This window comes from Nyctereutes procyonoides, unplaced genomic scaffold (genome assembly GCF_905146905.1).
Source record: "Nyctereutes procyonoides isolate TBG_1078 unplaced genomic scaffold, NYPRO_anot_genome, whole genome shotgun sequence".
Taxonomy (NCBI): domain Eukaryota; kingdom Metazoa; phylum Chordata; class Mammalia; order Carnivora; family Canidae; genus Nyctereutes; species Nyctereutes procyonoides.
Window position 1 is genome coordinate 38,168,255 of NW_026575135.1, and position 17,353 is coordinate 38,185,607.

At 37.8% G+C, this 17,353-nt stretch overlaps 1 protein-coding gene across 9 annotated transcripts in view; it reads right to left on the reverse strand.

Moving 5' to 3' along the window:
* The window catches only part of CCDC171 (coiled-coil domain containing 171), a 396,084-nt gene that overhangs the window by 93,333 nt on the left and 285,398 nt on the right, over window positions 1-17,353 (reverse strand). For 7 of the 9 annotated variants that reach the window (XM_055302495.1, XM_055302496.1, XM_055302499.1 and 4 more), the window contains one exon: window positions 566-2,524. The exons of the other annotated variants lie outside the window; for them this stretch is intronic. In XM_055302495.1, the coding sequence (XP_055158470.1) occupies window positions 2,312-2,524 (213 nt within the window). In that variant the 3' untranslated portion in view covers window positions 566-2,311. Of the gene's footprint in view, window positions 1-565; window positions 2,525-17,353 lie in introns of those variants that run through there. 9 annotated transcript variants of the gene reach the window in all.

A 17,353-nucleotide genomic window follows, 5' to 3' on the forward strand; every position in this document is an offset into this window, starting at 1 on the left:
TTTAATAATCTTTTTGAATTTGTGGCTCAGGGTTTACAGTATAAAATGTATCTGTAAAATCAGATACCCACCTTTATTTTTGGCACTATCCATCCCATTAACAGATGGTAAAATTAAGGCAAGAAAACCCAGGACTTTCCAAGGCTAAGTTTACATAGGTGCTCATTCCTCTTAAATTAGTAAAATCTGGAAAAAGATTCAACACAAACCTACACACACACACACACACACACACACACACAGATGTATAAGTGATATAGGGCAACACTGTTTTCCTATAGTGTGGGAATTGGAAGAGATGTTATGTGAACTTTTAAAAAGCTGTATATCAATTTCTATACAGACAATGTCTTAATCGTTGTATGGAATGACAGAAGATAGTGTTTTGAAACGAACAGAAATTATTCTCTGATTGATATAAAAACAATAACATTTTCTGTGTTACAATAAGTTTGTGAGTTGAATTTCATGCATGTTATGTTACACAGGGCATATTCTGTAATGTTCAAAACCCAGCATGGTTAATAAAAATAATTCCAGGGAAAGAACTAAGAGAAATTTGGTTAAAGATGTAATTTTACTTCACATAAACAGTTTTTTAAATATTTACTTAAGCTAATTATGCTGGCTCAGTACTGTAAGAGATAGGATTGTGCTACATGGTAGGACAGTAATAGTTTCACCTCTGATGGGATAAATCACTTGGCTAATTTGGCAAATAATGTAAACAGCATACAAATTTTATTTACCAAGGCCAATAGGAAGAATTCTTAGAAGTTGGTTGTATTTGGATCAAATGTCACTATAAAAATAAGACAAGATAGGTTCCATAATACATACTGTTATTTTCTAATGTATCCATAATGAAAAACTCCATCGTGCAAAATAATATAAAATATGGATTTTGTATCAAAACTCTGTCAAAAAGTACAGTTCACATCAGAAGCTAATAGCACTGAGGAGTTAAACGATTAATACAAAAACAAATACATATTACAGATATTTCTTTGTTCTTCACTTACCATGATGCAAACGGCAAGGATTTAACCTTTAAGGGTTAAAGAGTTTAATCAATGTCAATGTCTGATCTTCTGAAGGCGATACAGAACAGTCTGTCTAGCGATACCCAACAGAACATCACTTTGTCAAGCCACAGAGCGCCCAAAAGCTTGTCAAGTAAGTTACCAGAAACCTCTTTGTGGTTAGAACCCAGCTCCTTCCTGCTTGACCTATTATTTGATATTTGACCACTTGGTTGCAAGACACTTGCTCTTTCTAGCTGAAATGTCACTGGGGCATCTTGTCAGCTCCCCGACATCTCGGCCTGACATACAATTTTACTTTTGTGTGCTACAAGGCAGAAAATGCAGGGCAATGGCCTTGTTTTAAATTCTGTCAGCATCAAAGATGGGCGTCACTCTTGGGTCCTACCAACAACCAAAACAAAAAAAGGAGCCTCTTTTGAAGGTCAAAACAGCCATTACCTTGAAGTTTTTCAGCTTATACTATTTAGTATTACCTGCTATCCTGGTGTGGGAACTGTCCTTATGAAGTGCCTAACCACACCACAGAAATCCTGCCAGCACAATTGCTTTACTTTCTCATCAAATGCAGACTTGATAAAAGGATGAGCTTTCGATGCCTGCAGGGACCCGATTCAGCAGTTAACTTAACTTGTTCAAATGGGCAAGTGGTATCATGTAGCTTTACAAGGAGCAACCTGACCTTCTCACATTGACCAGGAGTGACATTATTGTGCAGGAGGGAAAGCAGTCACATCATTTCTGTTTTGCACAACCTGCTTAAAGTTTGCAACTAAATGCTTGTCTTCAGCCAAGCTGACAAGAGAGAAGAGGGGGCTCAGTGAACCATGGCAGGGCTGCCATGAAATGACAGGAATCATTGGCATACATTTCAAATAGCTCTTTCAATCCTATTAAAGTATTGCGGCCCTGCTTTAAAATAGACAAGTATGAAACAACTTTGATAGATAGAGACTAAAATGGCTTATTGATTTTTTTAAGTCTGAAGGAAATTACCCAAAATGTGTCATTCTTTAACATTTAAAAATATGTTACATAAAAATGAGCAACTGTGATAATAAATAAAACTTAGAAGGAAAAAAAGTTGGTTATTTCATTATTCAAGGAGACATAGGTACCTGCACACATCAAGATATCACACAATTTTTTAAAAACCCACTGCCACCTGGGCTGAAACAAAATTCAACTGATAAGAAAATCCCCCTTCAAAACAATTTTAATTGTACTGTTAACTCTTCCTGCATTTTTTTTTTAATTTCACAAAGTCATTATCCAATCTGCGTTGGTCGTTTGGCATTAGCAGACATTGTCACTGAAGAGGAGTGAGATGACGTCAGAGGATTTAAAAATGTCTCCTTTAAGAAAGTGTAAGTTGTATCCAGTTCAGCTTTCAATGGCAAAAAATCCCCCACACTAACTGTGTCAGCAGGAAGAGCAGCTCTTGAAGGAATGGAGAGATTTGAATGGTCTCGTGATCCTGTCTATGATATAAAGAAGAAAAAACATAGAATTGAAAACTCAAACAGAATCTAAAACCCTAAACAGGGAAGGGGGTTGCTAATAATCATTGTAATACAAAATGGTATGGAAATGCCATTTCTAATTTTGCCATAATCTGAATGATAATATATAAATATTATTTTCCAAGCGTGATTGAATCTCTTATGTGTTCCATGTCATCAACTTTTTGAGAGTTTGCCTACACGTGGAAACATTGTATGAAACTTTTATAAAGTTATTGAATCTAAGAGTCAATGTAATCAGGTACCTTTGCCTCTGCTTCCACCAGCAATCTACAGAAATCAATGCTAAGAGTGTTTATTTCATTATGCTATATAATATGTGTTATATAATATGAAAGATCCAACTTCTTAGAAAATGAACTATGGGTATTTATGTTTTTAAAATCTATCAGCCTACTCATGTAATTGACAAATACAGCACAAAGAAAAATAACTCAATTCTAGTGACCTCTAGGAAATAGCACACTGAGATATAAAATGCCAGGGAAATGAATTTTTGCCTTTTCCTTTGATAATAATGCCACCACTCTGTTTTAATAACTGTTCTACTAAAAGTATTTGGAAATCATGTATCAAATCATGGGGCTGCAACATGAAAACTATTCGCCACATATTTTAAAATCTTACTGGTTTCCAGAAACTACTAGAAGTAAAATCAAAGAAATCCACACCACCATGAAGTACTTGAAAACAGAATTAATATTCTGATGAAGCCCGCAGTAACAGTGATAATGAGTAGTTAACATTTGCCATGAATGAAGTCTCTTCAGAAAAGCAGATAGGTATTATTTTGTTACATTTATTGATACTAAATAACAACAGATCAATTGTACGTCAGAATTTTCTAGATTCCCAGCAAATAAATATTCTTGAGAGATAATAATTATAGTCATTAGCATCTCCATTAAAAACTGCACTTTATACCACAAACTCTTAAAAAACATATTTTTGGTAGATTCTCTTACAGTCTTCACAATAAAATAGCATGAACAGGATATAAGGATGACTAGCATATAAGGATCTGCCTTCTTATGTCACATTCTACAAAACCATTTTTACATGTGAAAACAAGAGGGGAGCCATCACTGGCTTTAGGAAAGTATTAGCAATGCGACTGTTGTATATGTTACCACTTTTGTGGATTTTTTTTAACTACAACTAGAGAAAAATCAATGGCTGCATCTAACACCTAGTTCAGCAATTTTCTTTGATCTCTGTTCTTTTGATTTCTTGATACTCCACTGCAAGCCTACAGCTGACAGAAATCATCCCTTTTTATGCTGGAAGTTAAAGAAAAAAAACTACACCTAAAATGACCACTTGAATGACTTAATGAAGGAGAAGGTTTAGTTTACCTGATGGAAGGAAAAGACCTTCCAAAATCAGGTGTGAACCCTGATTAGCAATGCTGATAAGATTTCACTTGCAAAACTGAAATACTGGACCTACGCATTTCGGTTCAGAACCTGGACAGAGGCATCTCACTTCATCAGAGGCTGGTTTCCTGCACTTGTACAAATCCCAGAAACACCTTTTCTAAATTTTTCTTCCCTGTATGTCTGAATGGGCAGCATCATTACCTGATTGATTTTGTTGCTATAAAGACTATAGTGCCATCTACTAACTTCTCCTTCTATCAGACCAGAGGGCGAAGGGAGTGCCAGAAAAGCAAATGATGGTGGGGCCTGATTTTCTTCTTAACAAAATTTAGTTATAGCTATAGTATTCTTTACTATTGTAAAAGAAAACTGTCAGGCAAGGCTTCAAAAGTTTGTTGTTACATCTTTATATTTCAAGTTCTAGCCTAAGAAAACTATACATGAAAAGAGAGGAATGTGCAAAATTGGACCAAGGAAGGTCATGGAGTATCTACTTTGTTCTAATGCCTTAGACTAGAGAAACATAACTATGCCACACTGACCAGTCACTCTTGTTGGCAATATTAAAGGTATACAGGATTTACTCAAATCTATGTTCTGTTCTTGAAATTTCCTTTCTTATTTTCATGATTCCATCAACCTGGCACATTACAATTAGGAAGATGGTCCTTTAGGGAAGGCCTCTAACTACTCGTTTCTCCTTAATATTCTATGGGTCCTGGCACTCTACAAAGGGGGTCATCTTTTGCCCTTTCCTGTCTTAAGTTTTTAATATGTCTATTTTACACAGGTTGACTAAAAGCATCTTTTCATTTAATATCACATTTTTAATTAAATCCTCTTGAAATGGGTTGTTGAGTATTTAAATCAGACTCTCACTTTTTTTTGCATGCTACTTTCTGATGTTTTATGTCCTAACCACGGAAAATAACTTCCTAAAAAAGGATTTTTTTTTTTAAAGATTTGCACCCTCAAAATGTAGGCCCTCTACCAAGTAAACAGATTTACTTTTGTGTAAATGAAAAAAACATTTTTTTGTTAGTAGGGTAATTTGCTATACTCTATACACTTATGAAATTAATTTTCTTTTATGAAATGGGAAAAAACTGATTTTAAGACTTCATAGCTTATAAACAGAGGCAGCAAAAATTGTGGTGAAATCTTGATTTGAGATCGTGATGTTAAAAAAAAAAGTAAATATGAACTCTTCTTCTTGTTACAAATAGTATCCAGAAATATATCATAACACTTTTAATATAACACAGAGAGTAAAAGACAGTTAAATAACTTTTTTATCAGTGACCATTAAAAGTTAATATTCACTACCTGATCTTACATTTTAAATTTGTATAGTCCATGGCCATTCGAATTACTTTTTAAACTGCTGAGGTGTTCTGATACTCTCACATGTAAATCTAAATTTAAGCAATTTTTCAAAAAGAGATTAGTTACCTGAAATAAAAGCTAGGTGTCATGTGAATCTTTATGGAAGCACTTTTATTTACTCAATAAGCTGTAAATGATTCTATTTGAACTGTTACAGTCCATCAGCTAAATATATATTCACAATACAAAATATGTTAACTACGTTTTTGCATTTTAAAATTTTTATGAAATACAGTAATTGGTCATGTCTAATAGTTATTTTTCAAGGCTTTATTATCTTAGTTGTCCAAGAGTATTTTCCCAACAAAAAAAGTAAATAAAGCATTAGTCTAATAATATGAAAATCACTCAACAAATTATCTATAAATGAAAGCCATTTTGCAGACCAAGGCTTCTGAAACAAGGACACCAAACTATTTGTCTCCCATGTCGCATATATGATCAAGTTAAGTCTTCTGGAATCTAGTATTCTGAGAAGTGAGGGGTGATGTGATTTAGTAAGCCATATAGTACTGCATGGAAATTCTGCAAGGCACATAGGATGAGTATGGGACCAGAGATCCAAAGACTACAGTTTCCCTCCCACTTCTGTTCCAGTCCAGCTGGGCCATCTCCAGCATGGGAACTAACCCATCCACGTATCATATCCCTTGCCTATAAGATAAGGAGCTATACCCTTTACAACTCCAAAGGTCTACAGATCCACATAAATCCATGTGTGATGGCATATGACATAATGTTAACACCCAGCTTTTGTGGGTGATATCAGATATCAGTTTCCCAAACACAGTACTTCAGCTTTTGAAGGGACATACATAAGAGGAATGCACACTGCACATGGTTCTTTAAAAAGTCACATAGATAACAAGATTAGCCACAGTTTGGATGATGTGGCTTCATTCAACTAAATTCTACAGCAATTTTTTATAACTTTGACCTCCATGATGATGTTTTAAGCTCTGTAAACCACTGACTGCTTAAGTAGCGTGTGCAGTGACACATCAACTGATGAGAGAATCGAAGTACCCACCAGAGGGCCTTACAATGAGGCTCTATTGCTGCTGCCGCTTTATCTGCTAATGTGCTCTTACCACTAGAGTCTCTGTACTCAGTATCATAGAGTCTTCTTCCTCCCAAACAGTTCGAGGTAGTTAACCAAATTCTACTTGTCTATTTTCCAGTTCTGCCATGCTGGCATCATAGGATACTGAAGTCTCCACGAAGCTATCAAATAATCATATAGTTTCCTCGTCTGGAATGGTCCATTATATACTTGATATATATATATAGTAAATATATATAATATACATACACATGAACCTGATAAATATGTGTGTGTATATGCATGTTGCTATATGCATTCACATTCATACATTATATATGCACGTGTATAATATAAATGTGTATAAACATATACACACACCTGCTATCACATCATTAAATATATTCCTTGTAGTTACCAATCCTAACTTTGAGTTAGCAATGCCAAACCTGTAGGAATATTTTACGTCTTCTTTTCCCCATAAGTCATGAAATCTTAGTGCAGACCAGTTTGGCTCTTTAGCTCATTGACATCAAGACATGTGGGGATATGTGAGTAAGTGGAGCACTGTAAAGGAGTTCTCTAGGTAGGGGACAACCTGAGAGGCTTTGAACCTAGAGATTAAGAAGGAAGGGCAACTGTAGAGATAGAAACAAATAGAAAAGAGATAGAAGATATTAATAACATACTTGATTCACGTTACAACAATTTTGTCCTCAAGTAGACATTCAATGTTGGTTCAAGAGCCAGAGCTCTAAAGTTGATGTCTGGTTCAAATCCAGCCTTGACTATTTGGTTAATGTGGCAGATTAACTGGCCTAGCAGCCTTGATTCCTGGTACCTCTCTCTAAGCACGTCCTTGGCCATGTGGCTGTGCAGCTCTCTGCTTCTCTGTCTAGCCTCCTCTACCATTTCACCACTGGCACTCTGCAATCCAATCACATGGAACTTGTGAGTCCCATGCTGCCATGCCTCATGCCCGCTTCCCATCTGTGTGCTGTCCTACATGCGGTGAGGGCTCCCAGTACCTTTCAGACTCTGCTCAAGGTTTCCCTCTTTGTGAGGCCTTTCCAGATCCTCATCCTGCACTTCCTTAACTATAGTGAGCTGTGACACCCAATCACACTTTTACATTCCCTCATGGGCATCTATTTTTCTATTTTTATTATTTGTATGTTCTTATATCTCCCTTATAAAACTCTGAGCACCTGGTGCGATGGAATCGGGACTTTGTATCCCTAGTACTTAGTAGAGTATCTGAGGCTAAATGAGATTTCTGATGAATAGACTACTTGTGTGGTATTGGTCTCCTATTGCTATTTAGTTATTTCATGTATAAACAGATTATGTCACAATTAAAAGTAGCACAGGGATATGGGTTTTAAAGTTGGAAAGACCTTGGGTTCCAAATTTGATCCCACCATGTATTAAATGTGTGACGTTTGACACGTTACTGAGCCTGTGTCAGTCTGCATCCCTACCTGTGAAGTAGGAAGAATATTCCTCCTAGGGTTGTTATGAGGATTAAATGAAATAATTGACACAAAAAGGCACAGCATTCAGTAGCTCCTCTTCTTCACATCTCCTTCGACTCTTCTCAGATGATAATAAGTTCTAAATTTATAATTATACCTAACATGTATTGAGCACATACATCAGGTACTGTGCTAGGTTTAGCTTTATAGGCATTACCTTGATTCTCACAAAAACTCACTGAGAAAGTAGTACTGTTACCCTCATTTTACAGCTGAAGAAGTAAGCCTCAGAGAGAATAAACTGCTCCATGTTGCATAGCCTGGAACATGGTAGAAAAAGATGTGACTTTTGATCCATCTGATTCTTTTCCCCTAATGCTTGACCACTACCTTATCGGACTGCCCAAAGAAGACAGCCTCTGGTTTATTTTATAATCAGAACTGTTTCATAAACACAGTAATGGCTCAACAAATCTCTGTGAAGCTGGGAAATAAAAGTACATAGATTGTACTTGGGGCTAAAAATAAATGTTTATATTTTGATAACATATTTTATTGTAGTCCCACATTTGAATATCCGTAATACTGGAGTAAATAAATAGATTTTATAGCATTTACATAAAAGCTCTAGCCTTTCACCAAAGGAGCATATACGTTGTTATATTCAGAGATAAAATTCAGCACTGAAGTTTTAAATTACACTAGAACATTTAAACTTTAATTTTAAATTACTTTAAAGATGTCTTGTGCCTGACAAGATAACAATTCCCATTTTCTTCTCTCAGGTGTTTAGATTTCCTGACATGGCTGAGGTTGGGAAAAGAGTTGAAGAATTTTCCTGGAGAGCTTTTGTTCTTTCTTTTCCTACTTTCCTCTACAACCTGTGCTCCCAGTCCTGCCCTGGCAATGTGGATACACTTGATGGTAAGAATGCCAGAAATGGCCAGAAAATGCAAAGGTAGCAATTTTTTCCTCTGTATCTTAGAAAAATGTAGTTGCAAAAAATTCAGAGGGAACTTGAAATATAAATATATTCACACACCCAAGTACATACAAAGGTACAAAAACTTAGGCATACTCTAGAAAAAAATGCCATTGAAAAACTGAAACGACAAGCTGATAAAAGCAGTGCAATGCACATATGGCCATAAGAGTGACCTTCTTAATTTACAACAGAGTCATGCACCTAAAGAGAAAGGAGAACCTAGGCACCTGAGTGGCTTAGTTGGTTAAGTGTCTGCCTTCAGTGATGAATCATGATCTCAGGGTCCTGGGACTGAGTCCTGCATCAGGCTCCCTGCTCAGCTAGGGGTCTGCTTCTCCCTCTATCCTTTCCCCCTGCTCGTGCTCATGTTTTCTCTATCTCTCTTTCTCTCTCTCTGTCTCTCTTTCTCATGTGTGCACTCTCTCTCAAAATAAATAAGTAAAATAAGATAAAATAAAATGAAAAAAGGAAAAGGAGAACCTAATTAGAAAGCAGGCTAAGGATAGTCTAGTATTAAGATTGGGTTCAGCTGTAACAAAAACTCAAAATGTCAGTAGCCTGAATAAGACAGTTTATTTCTCTCTGATAGAACTGTTTGCAGCTATCAGGAATCCGAACAAAAACTAAGAAGAATCTAAATGGCCTCTATCTTGGGCTCCATAGCCTCCTGTGTGCCTTCCACCTCAGGGCCCAAAATAATTGCTTAAGTTCCAGCCATCATGTCTGCATTGTAGTCAGAAGAGAGGAGGACAAAAACAAGGAGGAGGCACCAGTTACATTTAAGGACAGTTCCTAAAATCACAACACTTTCACTTACATCCCATTGGTCAGACCTTGGCTTAAATGTCTAATTAAACTTCAGAATGTCAGAAATGTAACTCCCCCCTCCTCTGTGGCCCAGATAATATTCAGAGTTTCTATTATTAAAAAACAAAGAGAAAACAGATATCAGGAAACCACTGGCAGCCTCTGCCTCCTATATAAATTGGCCTTTTGGTTGGAAAGGTAGGAATACAATAAACAACATATGAACAAGTGCTAAACCTCACTCATAATATAAAAAACACAACACAAGGGGTGCCTGGGTGGCTCCATCAGTTAAGAGTCCGACTCTTGATTTTGGTCCAGGTCATGATCTCAGGGTCCTGAGATCAAGCCTCAGGTGAGCTCCACACTTAGAGCAGAGTCTGCTAGAGATTCTCTCCTCTCTGCTCCTTCACCCAGCTGGTGGGGGCCCTGGCGCATGCTCATTCTTTTTCTCTCTCACTCTCTCTCTTGCTCTCAAATAAATAAATAAAATCATTTTTAAGAAGAGAGAGATGCAACACAAAACATGCCAATGAAGACTACCTTTAACCTATAAGATAGGCAAAAATTTAGATGTCTTATGATGCCCATTGCTGAGAGACAAGCTCAGACCATGCAGGTAGAGATGCAAGCTGGTGCAACCTATGTGGAAGACAGAATTTTAAATGTACCTGACCATTGATCCAGCAATTCCACTGCTAGGCATTTCTTCTCTGGCTACACTCACAAAAGTTCACCAACGTGAGCAGACAGATGTGTTCACTGAAGTTTTTTTGTTATGTTTTGTTTTTATACAGAAAACCAGTATTTAAATAAAACTAAAGGATCCATCAACAGAGTGCTATTCAAGTGAAGTATGACACAGCCATAGAATACAACCATTAAAAAAAATCAAGGTGTTGAATATGTAAATACTAATATATATAAATATGTCTAAATAAAAAAAGAAGATTCAAAATTATATGTGTGTATATAGAGAAAACCTACGTGTATTTTAAAAATAAACAGAAGGCACAGGCATACAAATACCTACCTTACTTTCTGAAAAAGGAATCACAAGAAAGTGTTCATTATCGTTAGAGTATGGATGAGGGGTAAAAAAGCTTTCAAAGTTCAAAATTTTCTTTCCATGGCTTTTATCTTTAAAACTATTTGAACCATGAACAAAGGCTATGTATGAAACTGGCAGTTTACAAAAGTAAATGGGAAAAAAATAGTAACCCCCAATAGTCATCAAAAATGGAAAGTAAAAAGTATTTATTTGTCACCAATCAAAACTGAATTTCAAAAAATTATGATACTAAATGTAAGAGAAGGCATTATGAAACAGGCATTTATAAGTTGGTAGTGATTGTCTAAATTGATAGAACCACTTGGACTATAATTTGGAAGCTCCCTTAAATGGATAATACCATTTGATCTGACAATTCTATTTTGAGTAGGTTCCTTATATCAATACTAACAGATGAAAGTTGGAAATAATCCCATATTCAACAACAGAAGTATCTTTTAGCAAGCGATAGCCACTTGATGGAATATTATAAAACTATAAATGTATAGTTATGAACTTACAGACAAATGCTTAGGTATGAGCCGGAGTCAGAAAACTTTGTCTATAAAGGGTCAAATAATATTTTATGCTTTGCAGGCCATGTATTCTCTGTTGCAACTACTAAATTCTGCCATTGTCACCCAAAAGCAGCCATAGATGATATGCAAATGAATTAGTATCCCATGTTCCATAAAACTTTATTCATGATCACTGAAATTTGGATTTCACATAATTTTCACATCGTGAAATGTTATTCTTTTTTTTTCTCGACCATTTAAAAATGTAAAAACCATTCCTAGCTTGCAGGCTATACAGAAACAGGTGGTAGGTGGATTTGGCTGACAGGCTTCAAACTTTGCCAACCCCTGAGCTAGACCATATATGTGAAAAGGTAACACACAAAATCACATATGATAGCTTGTTTTGAGTTACTGGAATTGTTGGCATTTTTCCCCAAAACTTCTGTACTTTCCAAATTACCTCAAATAAGCATGCCTTACTTTTATAACCAAAACTATTTATTAAAAAAGACTAATTTTATGTGTACTGAAACCCATATTTAAGTACAGTTATAATTCTGAAATGTGCAGTCAAAATGAAAATGTAATTGGTTAAAGGCCTCAGAGGGTAAGTCTTTAACCAAGTGTTTTGCAAATTTTGAAAAGGTCTAAATTTAGCTGAGGACACTTTCCTATTTCACCATCCTCCGTATCTAACCCATAGCCACAATCTGACACTGAACAAACACAAATAATTATACAGAGTAACCTGTCCCTCTACTCTGCACCAAAGCAACTCCTTATGTAGAGTGGCTACTTACAACTTGCATGCCTTCATTTTATTCCAAATAGCACTTCTAGCTGCCAAATTACAACTTCTGTGGTCAAAATGTACACATGTCACACTCTATCTGGGAACCATTAGGCAGAAGTGTTCTGACCACTTTTTCATTACTGAAGAATTTCCTCTTAAACTTATACACCTTTTTTATTCAATGTCAAAAATTTAATAATAATCTGAGAGCTATAAATTCAGACCTTCTGCAGTATGTTTTTCACTGGGTGGAATCATGACCATGCGCTCAGGTAAACAGAAGAAGAGAAGAATCATCTAAAATTTAAAGTTGTTTCAAAGAGATAGATGACTTTCCTCAATCTTACTAACATTGTATCTGTCAATCACATACCTCAACAAAATTAGCAATAAACTCACACTTTAAAATTTGAAACTCATTTTTACCATTCCCCCCCAAATGCTGTTTTAAAAGTCATGCCCCTCATTATACCACATCACACCTAAAATTTCTAGCAATTCTTCATAAGAATGCAACAAATGGTCTTTATTCCCTCCAACCAGCACCACGGCTGGGCCTTTCTGGAGTGGCTGGTTATCTTCAGTTAAAAGAACATGGTTTCTCTATTTCCCAGTGAGAGGGAAGCACTTCAAATGTAAGACAAGTCATGTGATCTGGGGTTCACATCTGTGGAGTGCCTTCAAATCACAGCAAGCACTGGGGAGTATGTTCCAAAACAAATCACTTAGCTGGCAATGACATTTCCTTTACATGATAGGCAGGAATGTTATTTCTGATAGAAGCAGGCCATTTCCAGCAGTCTCAGACCAAACCCATATCTCTAGGGAGAACATCCTATAGAACTGTGAGAATAATACAGCAACCACAGAATTCCAAAATAATATACCTACAGATTATGTTTCAGGAATCCATTCCCTACATTATCAATTCCATATGAAAGATTTTCCCCATGCTTGCATAATGCATAAAACATATCTAAACCCACTTCCACTATTAGTATTCTAAATCAGCTCTATTAATCAATTCTTTCAATAAATATCTATTGAGTACCTACAAGGTGCCAGATACTATTCTAGGTACTGGGATAGAGCAGTGAATTACACACACAAAAACTGTCCTCAAGGAAGTTCATGCTGTCCTTAACTAATCTGACTCTGGAGCCAGTTCTCCTTAAATAATAATTTGCTGAAATACAATATAACCACACAAGTGCTATTTTTTGTAGTGTTAAGTTTTGATGGACAGGGCCCTGGGAGTTTATCAGCCTCATTGTTCTGTGGATATGATTGAGGTTCCAGTAATGAGTTACGTTTCCCTTGTTCTTGCCTGATCTGCTTACCCAAGACCTCAAATGCCCCTGCAGAGACTTTGTCAGGAGTTGCTGGGTGTCTGCAATACCTCCCCCAGCTCCTGCCTCCATCCAGTGCATCAGCCAGCTCACTGTACCATATGGGTGACGTCTCTACACAGAATTGGCCATATGCCCACCCACCCCCGTCACCCGAAAACTATGGCAATTCTGATGAACCCAGAGTCCCACCATGTCTATCATCAAACATTTCTTTCAGTTTCCACCTATATGCCCTTTTTCTAAGAGTCCCGATGCCGATCCCTAGCCCTGCATGGAGGAGAAACTCTAGATGGTAGTTCTTTCTATTTCCCATCTCCTCCTCTGGGCACCTGTCCACAAAACCTCCACTCTTCTTTTACTCATTACCAAAACCCTCCTTCAAATGAACTTCTTTGGAGCCTACACACCAGTTTTTCAAAAAAGCCTAGCCTCATCTGAAATGCAGTTCAAGCTCAAGGTAGGATGTCCACAAGATGATGACTGGGACTTAGGCTTCCAAGCTGTTTACCACAATTTTTTCTTTAGTTATTTCAGAAAGTGTCTCTTCATGTTCTCTAACGTAAATGCACTTTTAATATTTGTATACAAGTTATGTCTTCGGTCTTCTATTTCCTACTTCATCTCTTCTTTATTGTCTATTTACTTATTCGAGAGTATTCAAATCTGCTATTGGAGACCAGAAAAATTGTATAGGTAAAACTCAAAATAAGTGTTAATCCTAAAGGATGAATCAGCCAGCAATCTGTGAGACACAGGCACAATCCACATGTGGAGAATGTCATAAGTTTGAGCCCTAAAAGACAGGTTACTTGTAGATCAATGGGGGCAGAAAGACCACATCCTGAGGTAGAGATATGCCACCTCCAGGCTCACGTCATTCTTAATTTGACCCAGGAGGTGCAGACAAAACCCAAAGCTGTTCAGCAGCTGAGGTGGCAAGCTGTAGCTAGTAGCTGTACAGATTTGTCCCCCCTGCCTCTCTCCTGGAAGGCAGCTCTCTGTCAAACCTTCACCCTGGTCCTCACAACCTCACAGAGAGTAGAAGAGGCTGATGCAGCCGAGAGACACAGGTCATAAGACGCTGCTGCTTGACCAGAGTCAGCGACTATGGTCCTTCCCCTGATGGCTCCCTACCACATGGCCTCTGCTTCTCCCAGTGTGTCTTAAATTGATCTGAGAAGCCGTGTATTTGAGTACCTTCACGTGCTCTGTGAAACCTTCTGTTCTGTGACCTCTGGGGTAACTGGCCTCTTTGCGTACTTGGAGGCGACCGTGGCTTCAGGGTCAATCAGCACACTGCCGTGAAGTGCGCCCTGCTTTCTCCTGTCCAAGGACTGCTTGGCATGCCGATCCTCTTTAAAGGATGCTTCATCAGGTTTTTACTGCTCTTCACGACTTGCCTTCGGGATAGCCTTGCCCCCACTCCCCCTGCCACCTGTTACCTCATATTTGGGTTGAAAGACCCTGCTCTGTGTCATCACAACACAGTCTCACAATCTGCTGTTTGCTCGGACCCATGCAGCTCAACACACTGGCTGCTAGCCACATGTAGTTGCTTCAGTTTTAATTCATTACATTTTAGTGCAACACAAAATTCAATTAAAAATGAAAGTTGAGTTCCTCAGTCATGCTAGCCACACTCCAGGGACTCCACGGCCACATTTCCTTCATGAGGAGCTGGAATAGATGGTGCTGGCTTCCGCTGGGTGCTCCTCCAAGGAAGGTGCGGGCTACTTTGCTTGTTTTCCTATCACCAGTGGCTTCACTGGTGACTGGCACCTAACAGGTGCCCCAGATGTTCACCTGTTGTCAAACAAATGGACTTCCTCTAATCTGTGCTCCAGGGAAAGCCAACACAAAGGGCATGCTTTGATATTAAACTTTTCTCTTTCCGAAAATATTAATTCACAAAGTTTTGTTTTCTTTAATTCTGACTTCCTTCTGGAGTGTCTAACGTGTCAAGAGGGACCTCACTGTTCCTTTCTAGGCTGATCTTTCTTGACCTTCTCGAGAGTTGTCACTGTGACATTTTATGCTAGGGCACCCTGAAAGAGAGGGAAAGAAGTCCGTCGAAAAAGGCAAGAGAAAAGTTATCTTGCCAACTGTCCATTCTCGAGACCACCAGGCAGGAATCCTGGCTCCCTTATGCTCGATTCTGTGTATCAGAGAAAAAGGCATTCTTACCTTCCAGCTTTTAATTTTTAATTTTCATACTCTCTTGGGAAAAAGATCCTATGATATGCCAAATTTGGAGGCAGTCTAATTGTTTGATGTGAACTTTCAAAGTTTCCTTTGAGTTGAGTTGTCTGTCTGCTTGGACAGAAAAGGGGAAAGAGGGAATTTACATTCACTTTGCTAAACATTAGCATCTTTTGTTCAATAATTTGAATGCAGGATGGTGTGGGGGCAAACAGCTTAGTGAACAAGAGTTGACACAGACAGTGTAAAATCTTTTAAGGTGCTTGGATTCAATGAGGGAGAAAGTGAGACGGAGGCGTATCCCAGCTTCCTAACTGTGCTCCAGTCTGCAGGAACTTTGTGACAGGTCCCTGTCTCTCAGCTACACTTGACTGGCTTTTGCTGACATTCAGCTGTCAGACAGCAACCCTTTACCAGGCCCCTAACATGCTCCACAGCTTCACCCAATTAACTCGCTCTCACTTGACACGGCAGCAAAAAGCTTCATAATAGGTGGTCAAGGTGCATGGTGTCTGCCTGCCCTCGAAGTGCTCACACACAGCAAGACGTTGAACTACTTTTCTTCTTGCCTGTGTGCTCACAACTAGTGTGACTACAATTTAGTCATTCCATGTATTGAATTGGACAGGAATATAGGAAATATTAGAGTGATGCATTAAGCTGCTCAAAAGCAGACTTCTGGATGACTAAAGTTCAATTTCAAATCACTTCCTTAGGCCCTTCTGAGAGAAAGATTTGATTTTTAGATTACCAGAAGTTAACATCAACTAGCAATCAATTTATAGTTATTTTTCCCACTATATCATTAATAACAGCATTCTATAAAGATAACGTGCTGTAGGAAAATGGGATTTGACAAGTGAGGGCAGAAAAGTCTAGGCACGATTCAAGAGTCTGGAGTTCAGCCTTTACTCATAAACATGCACTTTTCAGATGAATTCTACAATAATCTTTCTGTAAATTTTGGTCACGCTAGCCTTTCTGATGAAATAGATTGTATTTGAAATTATGTTTGGCAAAGAAATCAAAATTTTTATACTTATTTTGAAAACTTATCTAAATAATTTACACATTTTCTCTCATCTCCCACTCTGTTCCGACCGAAGCATATAATCCATTTTCATTTATTGGCACTCTGAAAATGTGAAAATTACAGGGGAAAAAAGTTACATAAAGAAAAGGAAAAGTGATATAAACTGTACTGCCTTTGTAAACCTTGTAAACCTTTACACTTGTAAGGCTTGGTGATGAAGATGGCACTGAAAACTTACTTTTTGATAGGACTTTTCATTATTGACACCCAAAAGCAGCTCTTCATAGCTATTTTTTTTTAAAGAGTTATTTGCTTATTTTAGAGAGGGGGATGTAGGGCCAGAGGAAGAGAAGCAGTCTTCCTGCTTCCTGAGTATGGAGCCCAACATAGGGCTTGATCTCATGACCTTGAGATCATGACTTATGCCAAAACCAAGAGTCAGACACTCAATCGATTGACAGGGCCACCCAGGTGTCCCTCTTAGAGCTATTATTAAGATAGAGTTATGATTTCAATTCTATCCTATCAATAATCAAAGGTAATCCTATTAATAATCAAAGGTAAAAATCTAATTACAGGAACAGGGGGTTCTAGCGTCCACCACCATGAACCAATCCTGGTGGCGAGTTACCATTACCCTACACACACCAGGCAAAGCAGAATTTAACCATACCTTGCTATTCCATGTGAGTCTGGGAAGACTCTCTGAGCTCTGGAAGTCAAGTCTCCAAATAGCAAGTGCCTCTGTGACATGTCTTTAAATT